The following is a 12,766-nucleotide window of genomic DNA, read 5'->3' as shown; positions in this document are numbered from 1 at the left end:
AAGGTTTCACTCCATACCTCACTTCAGTGTACCAATCCCATTACCTTTTCATAAATAATGTTACTTATATCCCTCATCCATATCAACCATACCAGTAATTACAACCATCAGCTTATTCATCTTAGTTTCAACCAACCTTTCAGACACCTACCTATTTCTACAATTGTCCTGTTATACCTACAAGACTAGAATGGAGACCTAATCTAAATAATGGTCCGAAAGCCTTAAAAAATAGTAAAAAAAAATCTACTTTTGACCCCATTCTCATGACATACATAGATTTGTATCCTCAACTTGTTGAGAAATATTTACTCACTCTTATTATTGTTGAACCCTTGAAACCTTTGTTTCCCAAATGGTATGATCCTAATGCATATTGTGATTATCATTACGAAAACTCAGGTCACTCTATTGAGAATTATATTGTTATGAAACGTAAAGTGCAATGGTTAATCAATAAAAAGATGTTAAATTTTGAAATCAGCCAATAAAAAACTTCAAATGTTAATGAGAACCCTCTATCGAACCATACTAAACTATCAATAAATACTTTAGTTGATGAGTAAGCAAGCTATGTAAAAAGAAAGATAGAAGAGGTCAAAACTTTGATGGCTAAGGTGTTTGAAACCTTAGTCAAAGCTGACATGTTAAAATAGCCTCAAAATTACTCTAAAAAGGTTAATTCAATTGAGAGATGCGACTATCATAAAGGTACTTTGAGGCACTCTATTGAGAGTTATGACCAATTTCATCAAGAGGTGTAAAAGATAATGGATATGGGTCAAATAGAGTTTACAAATAAAAAAAAGATTTAATGAAAGTTAAAATGTATACCATTGATTCAAAGAATAAGTTTGTGCGTAGATCTGTAACTATTTATTATGATGAGAAGCTAAAATCGAGGCCAAAAAAATTTATCTCCCGACCAATAGTGACAATTAAAATTTTTGACCATTTTTCATATTAGAATGATAGAGCAGTATCATGAAAGTATAATTGTGATTTTATGGTTAATCCAAATATTACAAATATAATAGACGTAAGAGGTATGGCCTGAAGTGGGAGATGTTATACTCCAAAAACTTTAGAGAAAGCTAAAAAAGAGAAAGCAAAAGTGAGAGAATAAGATAGAAGTCAGAATAATCCTGTCGTAGTCTCAGACAAAGAATGTCAAAAGTCGGTATCTAAGAGTGAAGCTTGTGAAGTTTTAAAACTAATAAAACATAACGAGTATAGCATGATAGAATAGTTGAACAAGATGTCAACTAGAATTTTACTATTATCATTATTACTTAGCTTAAAGTCACATCGTAATACTTTACTGAAAGTGATAAATCAAGCATATGTGTCTCATAATGTCTCTGTTGAATACGTAGAATAGCTTGTTGGCAATTTGACAATTGTAAACTATATCTCTTTTAATGATGAAGAAATTTTTCCTAAAGATCGATGAAGTACCAAGACTTTTCATATTACTGTAAAATGTAAGAGTTATATAATGACTAAGGTTTTGATCGATAATGACTCATTCATCAATGTTATGCTTATGACTACTTTGGTAAAACTTTTTATTAATGGATCTTATATGAAGCCTAATCATATGATAATTTGAGCTTTTGATGAGATTCAGAGAGAGGTGTTGGGTGATATAGAATGTCATTACAGATTGGGCCATATACTTTCAATGTAAAATTTTAAGTTATGAATATCTCTCCCTTATACAGTTGCTTATTGGGTAGGCTATGGATTCATATGACAGGTGTCGTTCCATCCTCATTACATCATAAAGTTAAATTTATTATTGAGGAAAAACTTACATGTGTGATAAGAGAAAAAGATTTACTGTCACTCAACCGATAAATACTCCTTATGTAGAAGTAGTATATGAAGCCTTGGAGTGATCATATGATCTTTTGAGATTGCTAATGTAACGTATATGGTTGAGGGATCTAAATTATATTCGTTACACCTATCTACGACTATTAAAATGGTCATTAAAGAGCTCACTGAAATGGGATGGCAACCTGGAATTACACTAAAAAAAAAACTTACAAAGAATCATAGAGCCACCAACAGTATATGACAAGAAAGATAGATTTGGCTTAGGATATAAGCCAATAAGAGAAGACATAATGAAAATAGTGAATGAGAAAAAAGATAAGAGAATGGCTAATTTTAGAGGATATGAGCCAACATCAAAGCCTACGATCATTTCATATCCCTATGATTATTTTCGTTTGGAAGGATATATTTACCCAGATTTATCTGAGCCCTAAGTGTAGGATTTGTGAAAGAGTTTTTAGAGCTGGCCATTCAAATTATGGATGAAAAAAAAAGAGTCAAGATGAAGAGTTGTTCGTGCACCCTTATCTTTTAGATTTTGAGCTAAATAATTGGAGAGTCATAGAGCTATATGTTATCTTTAAAACTTTTAAAAAGTAATGTATTGTAAAACTTTAAATCCCTAATTGCTTTTTATGAGCATTAGGTGATCTTTTATGGTGTCTTTATATTTGTCATTTTAATAAAAGACTTAGAAGATGTATCCATATTTTTTCAATTATTTTCATCTTCATTTTACTTTTCATTTTCTCTTTTCATCATTTTTGGCCATTCCATTTTTGTGTGCCAATATTCTTTTCATCTTACCCTTTGCAGGGTCCCAAATAATGAACATGAAGATAATCATGGCAATAATCTCATATTTGATTTTGAAAACTTAATTCATGTTGACAAATTTGATAATGAGAAAGATTTAGATAATCACACACCGTTTCTTGATTTGTTAAAATTAATAAAATATGAAGATAAACCAATTGAATCACACCAAAAAATTTATCGAATTAGTGAATTTGAGAGACGATAAAAACAAAAAAAAAGTTAAAATTAATACATCTCTTTTATCAACTGAAAGAAAAAAGCTAAAAGAGTTGCTCCGAGAATATGTAGATATATTCACATGATCTTATTAGGATATACTCAAACTCAGTACTGATATTGTAGAGCACAAGTTACCTTTGAAATCGAAATGCAAGTCGATACAGTAAAAGCTAAGGCGTATAAAGCCAAAGATACTGTTAAAAATTAAAGAAGAGGTGAAAAAGTAATTTGATACTAAATTTTTAGAGGTAATAAAATATCTTGAATAGGTAGCCAACATAGTGTCAGTTCTCAAAAAAAGATGAAAAAGTGATAATGTGTGTCGATTATTGAGACCTGAATAGGGCGAGTCCTAAGGATAATTTTCTTTTACCTTATATCGATACTCTAATAAATAATACTACTAGGCACTCCATATTTTCCTATATGGATGGCTTCTCAGGCTATAATCGATTAAAATGGCTTGAGATGATATGAAAAAAACCATATTTATGACCATGTAAGGTACGTTTTATTACAAAATCATGTCTTTTAGGTTGAAAAATACTGGTACTACTTATCAAAGAACAATTGTGACTCTCTTTTATGACATGATACATAAAGAGATAGAAATATATGTGGATGATATGATTACAAAATCTCATTAAAGAAAGGATCATGTAGTCAATCTCAAAAAACTATTTGACAGGTTAAAAAGATTTTAGCTGAAGTTGAATCTTGTCAAATGCACATTCGATACTAAATCAAAAAAATTATTAGGCTTTGTGGTTAATGAAAGATGAATCGAAGTAGACCCGAATAAGATACAAGCCATCTAAAACTTATCTCATTTTCATACCTCAAAAGAAGTGTGAGGTTTCTAACAGAGATTAAACTATATTGCTCGTTTCATCTCTCAACACATTTATAACTGCAATCTTATTTTTAGCTTCTTAAAAAATATGATCTAAAAGAATAGAATGACGAATGCCAAGAAGCTTTTGATAAGATCAAAAAATACTTATCAAATTCCCCTGTGTTGCTGCCTTCAATCCCGAGAAAATATTTGATTTTGTACTTAACAGTGCATAAAAATTCAATGGGATATATGTTAGGGCAAAGAGATAAAACTAACTGAAAAGAATGAGCAATTTACTACTTGAGCAAAAAATTTATTGATTACGAGTTCAAGTATTCATCATTAGAGAAGATGTGTTGTGCATTGGCTTGGACAGCTCGAAAGCTCCGACAATACATGCTTTCTCATATTGCTTAGCTTATAGTAAAGTTGGATCCTATTAAATATATCTTTAAGACGTCGTTATTGATAGAGAGAATAGTGCGGTGGTAAGTTATGCTTTTAGAATATGATATTATTTATGTGACTCAAAAGGCTATTAAAAGAGTGCAATAGCTGAGTTTCTTACCGATTGTGCAGTCGAAGATTATGAACCAATAAAACTAGATTTTCTTGATGAAGATGTGATAGCCATTGAAGAAAATGAACCTGTTAAAGAGTCTTGGAAAATGTATTTTGATAGAGCCATTAATGCTTTAGGCTATGGTATTGGAGTAATTTTAATATCGCCCGATGAACATTATTATCCCATTACAGCTAGATTGAATTTCAACAATACAAATAATGTGGCTGAATATGAGGCTTATGTTATGGATTTGCAAGCAACAATTGAAAGGAAGATCAAAGTATTAGATGTGTTTAGAGATTCAGTATTGGTCATTTATCAGTTGTGAGGAGAATGAGAAATGAGAGATTCTAAATTAATCTGATATCATAAATATATCTCTGAGTTGGTCAAACAATTCGAAGAAGTTCAATTTGAGCATTTGCCTAGAGAGAAAAATCAAATTGCTGATGCACTGGCTATCTAGCTATAATGATTAAAATAAATGTAAATACTAAAATTTAACCCATCAAACTAGATGTGAAAGATGAACCAGCACATTGTTTAGGTATCATAAATATATCTCTGAGTTGGTCAAACAATTCGAAGAAGTTCAATTTGAGCATTTGCCTAGAGAGAAGAATCAAATTATTGATGCACTGGTTATCTAGCTGTAATGATTAAAATAGATGTAAATACTAAAATTTAACCCATCAAACTAGATGTGAAGGATGAACCAGCACATTATTTAGGTATAAAAAAAAAGTTAATGGGAAGCCATGGTATCATGACCTTATGTAATACATCAAAAGCCAACAATACCTAGAACATGCAATAGAAAATGATAAAAAAACTATCAAAAGGTTGGTTATGAGTTTCTTTTTGGATGGAGATATCATTTATAAAAAGAGTCTAGATCAAGTGCTCTTAAGATGCATGAACACAGCTGAAATGAAAAAGATTATTGAAGAAGTGCATGATGGGGTTTATAAGGCACATACAAATGATCATATGATAGCTAGGCAAATTATGAATGTTGGTTACTATTGGTTGACAATAGAGAGTGACTATATTAGTTATGCTAAAATATGCCATAAGTGTCAAATTTATGCTGATAAAATTCATGTTCATCCAATAGTATTACATGTTTTGGCTCTTTCGTGGCCATTATCTATGTGAAGCATGGATGTCATTGGTTCTATTACTCTAAAAGCTTCAAATGGGCATAAATTCATCTTTGTGATGATTGATTACTTCATGAAGTGGGTAAAAATTACATCATATACTAGTATGGCCTGATCTATGGTATGCAAGTTCATAAAAAAAAGATAATATGCAAATATGGGCTTTCAAAAATGATTATTTTTGATAATGTCAAAATTTTAAACAGTAAAATGATGAATGAAGTGTGCACTCAATTCAAGATCCATCATCATAATTCGACATCATATCATCCAAAGATGAATAGAGCAGTGGAGGTTACAAATAAAAATATCAAAAGAATCTTGGAAAAAATAATTGATACTTACAAATATTAGCATGAGAAGTTACTTTTTACTTTGCATGCTTATAAAACATGAGAAGTTACCTTTTATTGAAGTGTGCACTCAATTCAAGATCCATCATCATAATTCGACATCATATCATCCAAAGATGAATGAAGCAGTAGAGGTTGCAAATAAAAATATCAAAAGAATCTTGGAAAAAATAATTGATACTTACAAATATTGGCATGAAAAGTTATCTTTTACTTTGCATGCTTATAAAACATCAGTCCAAATATCTACTTGGGCCACTTTGTTCTCTTTGGTATATGGAATAGAAGCTGTGCTATTGGTCGAAGTAAAAATTCTCTCGTTGAGAGTCCTGATGGAGGTAGAGTTAGAGAAAGTAGAATGGGTTTGGAATCGTTACGAGCAATTGAATCTCATTGAAAAAAAAAATACTTACAGCATTTTGTCATTGTCAATTATATCAAAAGAGGATGATGAGAGCACATAACAAGAAAATCTGTCCTCGTTGCTTTAAGGAATAAGACTTAGTGTTGAAAAAGATTCTTTCAAATCAACATGACAATCGAGAAAAATGGACACAAAATTGAGAGGGTCTATATGTGGTGAAAAGGGCATTTTTTATGGGACATTGATTTTGATAGAGATGGATGAAGGTAATTACCTACTCTGATAAATTCAGATGCTATAAAAAAATATTTTGCTTACAAAAAAATAAAAATAATAAAAATATTAAAGCAAAAACAAAAAGTGAAAAAGAATGACATGTCTAAGTTGAAAACTTGAAAAAGACACTTGGATATAAAGGAAAAACATCATCAAGAGAAAATCTCATAACACAGGGATAAGTGTAGTTTGATAAACTCTAAAGAATCAAGGAAGTCATCTGATTTAGTTTTAAAAAAAGAATCTAAGAATATTTTGTTCATGATTATCTTATGATCATTATTTGGGCACCTTTGTTTTGACTTGAACACTTTTATTACCATGCACTTATTATCAATCTAATGAAATATGCTATCTTTCCTTTGAAAATAACACCTATTGATATTTTTGTTCACCTTACAAATGAGTAGGAGAAATGTGTGATTGTATTTTGTTTGTCTTGAACTTAAAATGATAAAAAAAAAATAAACACAAAAGATCTTAGCATTACTTTTTAAAAGTTGGCAAAAACAGATGAAAAAAGATAAGAAAAGCATGACAAGACATTGATGTTACAGACTTTTGAAGAAAAAAATTATTATTGAGGAAGAATACAATGGTCAGACACTAAGAACAGATTGATCATATGGCAATTGTTGAGAATTCTAATAAAAGAAGCAAAAAGTGAGAGATTTTGAAAACCTTTTACCATAATTGGAAATAAATAATTTTAATTGCATTACATGTATTACATTTAAAGTACTCAGTACATGCATCCATGAGCAGTTATAATAAAGACAAAGACTTTCTATTTCCTAATAAAAAACAAGATTTTGATATTTGGATGAAGATAATAATCAAACAAAAGATTTCAAAAAAGAGAAATTTACTTATTCAAAGATGAGAACTCAGTTTCGAGAACATATGAGATTTTTAAAGTTATAAAGCCTCTATTTAGAGGAGTTTTTTCAAGATGAATTTTAAAGTTGTTGAGTCTCTAATTAGAAGAGTTTTTCCAAGTTGATGAATTTTAAAGTTGTTGAGCCTCTGCTTAGAGAAATTTTTTCAAGATGAGATTTTTAAAGTCATTGAGCCTCTGCTTAGAGGAACTTTTCCAAGATAAATTTTAAAGTTGTTAAGCCTCTGCTTAGAGGAGTTTTTTCAAGATAGATTTTTAAAGTTCTTGAGCCTCTACTTAAAGAAGATTTTTCAAGATGAATTTTAAAGTTGTTAAGCCTTTGTTTAGAGAAGCCTTTTTAAATTTTTAAAAGTCATTGAGCCTCTATTTAGATGAGGCTTTTTAAATTTTTAAAAATTATTGTGCCTCTGTTTAGAGGAGCCTTTTTAAATTTTTAAAAGTCGTTGAGCCTCTGCTTAGAGGAACTTCTTTAAATTTTCAAAAATGTCATTGAACTTCTATTTAAAGGAGCCCTTTAAAAAAAAAGGATTTTATGCTCAATGTTTCATCTTTTCGAACAAAATGATTGTTTATTTGTCTTTGCCTATTCTTAATTCTCAGAAATAGACAAAGAGGGACAGCTGTAAACACCATTTTATATATATTATTATTATTATTGTTATTTTCTTTCTTTTTATCTTTTATCTTTTTTTTTTTCATTTTTGTTTTGATCGATTTGACTAAAATATGAATGCATTAAATGCACCCTCATTGAAAGTCTACAAACACCACCACTACTAGCTGCCGACAGCCACCTAACAACCTGCCTAACTTGGCAACGTGAATTTTGACCACCAAAAGTTCAGGTCGATTGAAAATCTGGGATTTGAATATAAAAAAACTCTATAAATAGAGCTCATTACCTACACAAAAAATGGGAGCTATCAATTAAAAAACCCATAAGCTTTACAAAAGCAAAAAAAAAAATTTTTGCCAGATTAAAATAAAACTTTATGTCAAAAAAAAAATCCAAGATAAAACAAGCCAAACAAATAAAAATCAAGTAAGAAACTCAACTTTTGAAAATAAGGACCATAATGCCAAACAAAAAAAAAACAAAATAATAAAACAATACAAACATAAAAAAAAATTTTTAGCCAAAACTTTTAGGTCAGATCTGTGCCATCTGAAGCCTTTTTTCATAAAATCAAGCTCAGATATAGACTCTGAAGGCTGCAGGGAGCATTTGGATGTTTTTTAAGATTTTTCAATGAACGACACGGTGGTCGTAGTTTACCAATAGTGAGAAACATGGCAATCGTTGTAGTAGACGGCCACCAACCCCTGACCTGCCTAAAAAAAAAAAAAAGTTTTTTTTTGAGAAAGGGAATAAATGACAAAAAAATTTTTTGAGCCTTTTATAGAAATTGCAAGAGCTAAACTGACGTCATTTCAATAAAGATAAAATGATATCGTTTTAGCCATTGAAGATTCGCGCGTCAACCAGTGACCTAATCCGGGCTTCACGCATCCGACCCACGACCTGCTTCTTCATTTGACTTTTAACCAGTCTAGCTGAACTGGCCCAGATTAAACCAGACTGATGCTGAACTATTGAATCGATCAAACCCGTGTTGATCGAACCGTTGATTGGTCTAGTTCAGGTAAAAAAAATTTTTTTTAATTTTTTTATATATTATTTTTGTTATTTTTAATTTTATTATTAATATTTATGCATATTAAAATATTTATATATGTTAGAATAATTTTTTGTTGAAATAAATAAAAAATAAATGATGAAATATATAATAAATTTTTTTTTGATAATTTCGTTAAAATTTGGAATAAACCTTATAAAATATTTGGTAAAAAAGTTATAATTAAATAAAAATAATAAAAATGTAAGAAAAAAAAATTTTTATCCGATGATGAGATTTAAAGGTATTCCAAGTAGTGATACCTATGAAATCTCTAAGTAAAAAGATTTTTTTAAATACTACCAGTGTATTGGAGTATTTATAAAAAAATTTTCAACATAACAAAATTTTTTTTTTACTAATAAATTAAAAATAATAATAATATAAATGTAGAAAAAGAAAATTTTATCCAATGATAAGATTCTAAAAGTATTCTGAGTAGTAATACTTTACAAAATCACTAAGTGAGAAGATTTTTTTAAATATTATCAATGTATTGGAATATTTATAGAAAATCCTCAATATAATAAAAATTCCTCTTTTCTTCAAAGATTTAAATACAAATAAAACAATCAATAAAATTTTTTAAAAAAAGAATAAAATATGTGCATTAACATTTCAGCATTTTGCATTTCATGCTTAATAAAGTTTTTGCAAAAAGTAAACTCGAGCCTTCGATAACGAGATTCTAAGATATTTCAAAAAGTGATATCAAAAAAATCTCTAGGTGAAAAGGAGTTTCTTTTAATGTTACCAACGTACTAAAATATTTTAAAATTTATTTCAATAAAAGGGTTCTAATTTATTTTTTTCAAATAAAATTTGAACAATAAATATGGAACAATAATAAAAGGTATTAAAAAAATCAAAATTTCAATAAACAAAGGAAATTAATAAAATTATTTTTTAAATACAAAAAAAAGATTGTTTTTTTAATCGAAATCAATGGATAACATGTAATTAATTGGTACCATTTTAAACAGGTGCTGTGAGGGTGCTAATCATTCTCCACACGTAACCCATTCTCAAACCTAAACTGTTTCACAGATCATAAAATTATCTTTTTAATAAATTTTAATTAATTTTAAAATCTAACTAAAATGATAAATTTTAATAAGTGATCAATCTTACCTAACTAAAAAAATTGGCGATGATTTTTTTTTCTTCAAATTCGTCGGACAGGTACAAAATTATTACGAAATAGTATACCTAATTCGGTGTAGTGCAAAAAAATAATCGAATACCACAATTAATAGTTTCTAGAAGATATCTTAAGATTCATTTCATAATCTAAAAATGAATATCATGAAACTCATGTATAAATTAATAGAGTTATTATATAATATAAATAATATCAGATCTAGTATTGATAAAATATTGTAAAGCTCTACCAATGGTACGATATTATGATAGGTCTGAAAGTAAAATTCTATCATTCAAAGAAAGCTTTTTACTTGTAGTTACTGGAGCTAAGTTTACAATTTTTCATTACCAAACGTGAAAAAAAGATAAATTTCTCTTTTCAGATAGAAAAATTTTGTTTGTAAATTTATCGTAAGCTTCTCAAAGTTTGAAAGCCACTTCTTAAATGCATGAACTTAAATGATTAATTCTAGTTCCTAGGCTATCAAAACTGTGTGGCTGATAATGATCCAAAAGACGGATTGGTAGGTTAACATAAATCCATTCATATCATCCTTAATTGTTTAGTGATGAAAAAAATGAATGGGCGGGAGGCGATGACAGAAGTTAAACCTATGGTTAACTTCTAGATATGACTTTTGGCAACAATAACAAATTAATCATCGTTCATACCTTGAAAAGTTGAAATCTTTCAATTAGAAGTGGTGGGTTGCAGCCCGATTTTAGTTTTCAATATCTGGTGATTTTGGAGCCGGGAAAAGACAGAATCTAGAAAAGCATCGGACCTATGGGGTCTTAGAATACCTGGTAAGGACTTCATTCAAAGAAAAAGAAATCTGGTACAAAAGAGTGCAATAAGAGTTCTATTAGGCGTGTTCCACTCCTGTGCTTGGACTTTGGAGCCTTAGACCATGGCCTCCTGGCAAAGTCCAATTCAACAGTTTGGTGCCAAACTTTCGGTGTTAAACGAACAGCTTGTAAAATTTTCCTACTGATAGAAATTTGACAGACAGATAATTGCACTGTTTCAAGAATAATCCACCACCTTCAACCCACCATGCTCTTTCTATTTACTTACGGTACCACAAAAAAAAAAAAAAAAAAACCTTCTCATGAGCCAAGTTTGCATTAATTTTCCAGTATTTTCATCAGTTTTTCAGCCTATCAGATATAATACATGCTCATTTCAATTTACAAGGCTAAAACTGATAGTTTGATTTAGACTACTAAGTCAAGGGCAACATCAAAGTAAGCAGTTTAAAACATAAGTTTGATTACTTTTCAGTTGCGAATTAACATTACAGAAAAAAAGAAAAATACAAAAACATCATGGTGCAACGTTTTCTTGGGTGTAAATGTAATCGGTATGAGCAGCCAAGGACCTTCTGATCAGGCATTCTTCACCATCCAAACCTTTGCACTCATCATCAATGAAACTAGATTCCTGTAAATTGTTCAAATACAGAAAAAAAAAAAAAAACCTGTAAAAATATGCCCACTAAAACAATAAAAAGCCAGCAGAATTAGTATTTTCCCAGGAAAGAAAACTTACTGGTGAAAAAAATGGTAACTGGGAGTAGTCAGTCTGTTGCCCAATAGTGGTTGACAGAGGACTGGTTTGTGCAGTAGATAGTAGAAGCAAAGCCAAGATCATGAAACTGAAGCTCTTTGCCATGTTTTTTCTTTTTCAGTTTAAAGAGAGCTAGGAGAAAGAATTACTTGAGGGGTAATGGTAGCTAGAAAAGAGCTGCAGAGCAGCCTGTAATTATATGAGGGTAATGCAATTAAGGTTCCATGAATGAGCATTGAAATCCTCAAACCAAAAGTCAAAAGGATGGCAATATCCAGTTTGGCGGGTCAATGGGTTAAATTGTTTCCTAGGAAACATCGCCACTGGTGGACATCATTGCGAACTGCATTTTGATTTTCTTTTTTTTAATTACTTTTTTGCCTTTGAATGATGATGTGTGATGGAAATCTAGCTGTACAAGCAGGTGTAAGATAGATGCCATGCTCATTGGCATGTGGTGCACACCTGTCAAATCATTGGGGTGCTCTAGTAAATTTCAAGGATTTATAAATTTTGTTTGATAATAAGATATTTTGAAAATCGAAATTTAGATTTCAGATTTAAGTTTTAGGGTTTAATTTAATTTTTATGATTATTTTGTTTTTTAAAATGAAATTTAAGATAAATAAATTATAAATATAAGTTACAGATATGATATAATTTTGGTTTGAAATTGTGTGACCCAATCCATTAATTAAAATAATAAGAATATTTCATTTCCAATTATTTATATCATAATTTTATAATTAACAAATGTTAATAAAAAATTATAAAAAGATTCACCACATTAAAATACGAATCTTACAAAAAAAATTTTATAACCTCCACGTGATATTAAATTTTGATTAATTTTATATTAATAATAATTATAAATGATATCTTTCTTAAAATAAAACTTTTACTTTATTTGTAAATTTGTTAATTAATCTCATAATCAATATAACAAATCATAAAAATCACTCACAAATCACCGACACGTATAAAGAGATTTAAAACATTTTATTAAATATATGTGGAGAACAATGGGATAGGATGAGACA

General features: G+C 29.5%; 1 protein-coding gene across 1 annotated transcript; it reads right to left on the bottom strand.

Moving 5' to 3' along the window:
• Positions 1–11,014: 11,014 nt before the first annotated feature.
• Positions 11,015–12,187, bottom strand: LOC111317573 (phytosulfokines 3-like). The gene is made up of 2 exons (XM_022920009.2): positions 11,709–12,187; positions 11,015–11,600 (listed from the first exon to the last, which is right to left on the bottom strand). Exons 1-2 carry the CDS (start codon positions 11,829–11,831, stop codon positions 11,484–11,486), a joined length of 240 nt encoding a protein of 79 aa, XP_022775744.2. The 5' UTR covers positions 11,832–12,187; the 3' UTR covers positions 11,015–11,483.
• Between the last annotated feature and the right edge of the window lie 579 nt (positions 12,188–12,766).

This window comes from Durio zibethinus, chromosome 2, assembly GCF_047325235.1.
Source record: "Durio zibethinus cultivar Kanyao isolate XHJ-2024 chromosome 2, ASM4732523v1, whole genome shotgun sequence".
Classification (NCBI taxonomy): domain Eukaryota; kingdom Viridiplantae; phylum Streptophyta; class Magnoliopsida; order Malvales; family Malvaceae; genus Durio; species Durio zibethinus.
Note: the sequence above shows the minus strand (reverse complement) of the source record. Positions and strands in the feature narration are given on the sequence as shown.

Excerpts from the sequence above, each read along its gene's own strand:
- LOC111317573 (XM_022920009.2), bottom strand. The coding sequence starts at position 11,831 with ATGGCAAAGAGCTTCAGTTTCATGATCTTGGCTTTGCTTCTACTATCT. Across the intron at positions 11,601-11,708 it reads AGTTACCATTTTTTTCACCA|GAATCTAGTTTCATTGATGA; the intron begins GTAAGTTTTCTT and ends AACAATTTACAG.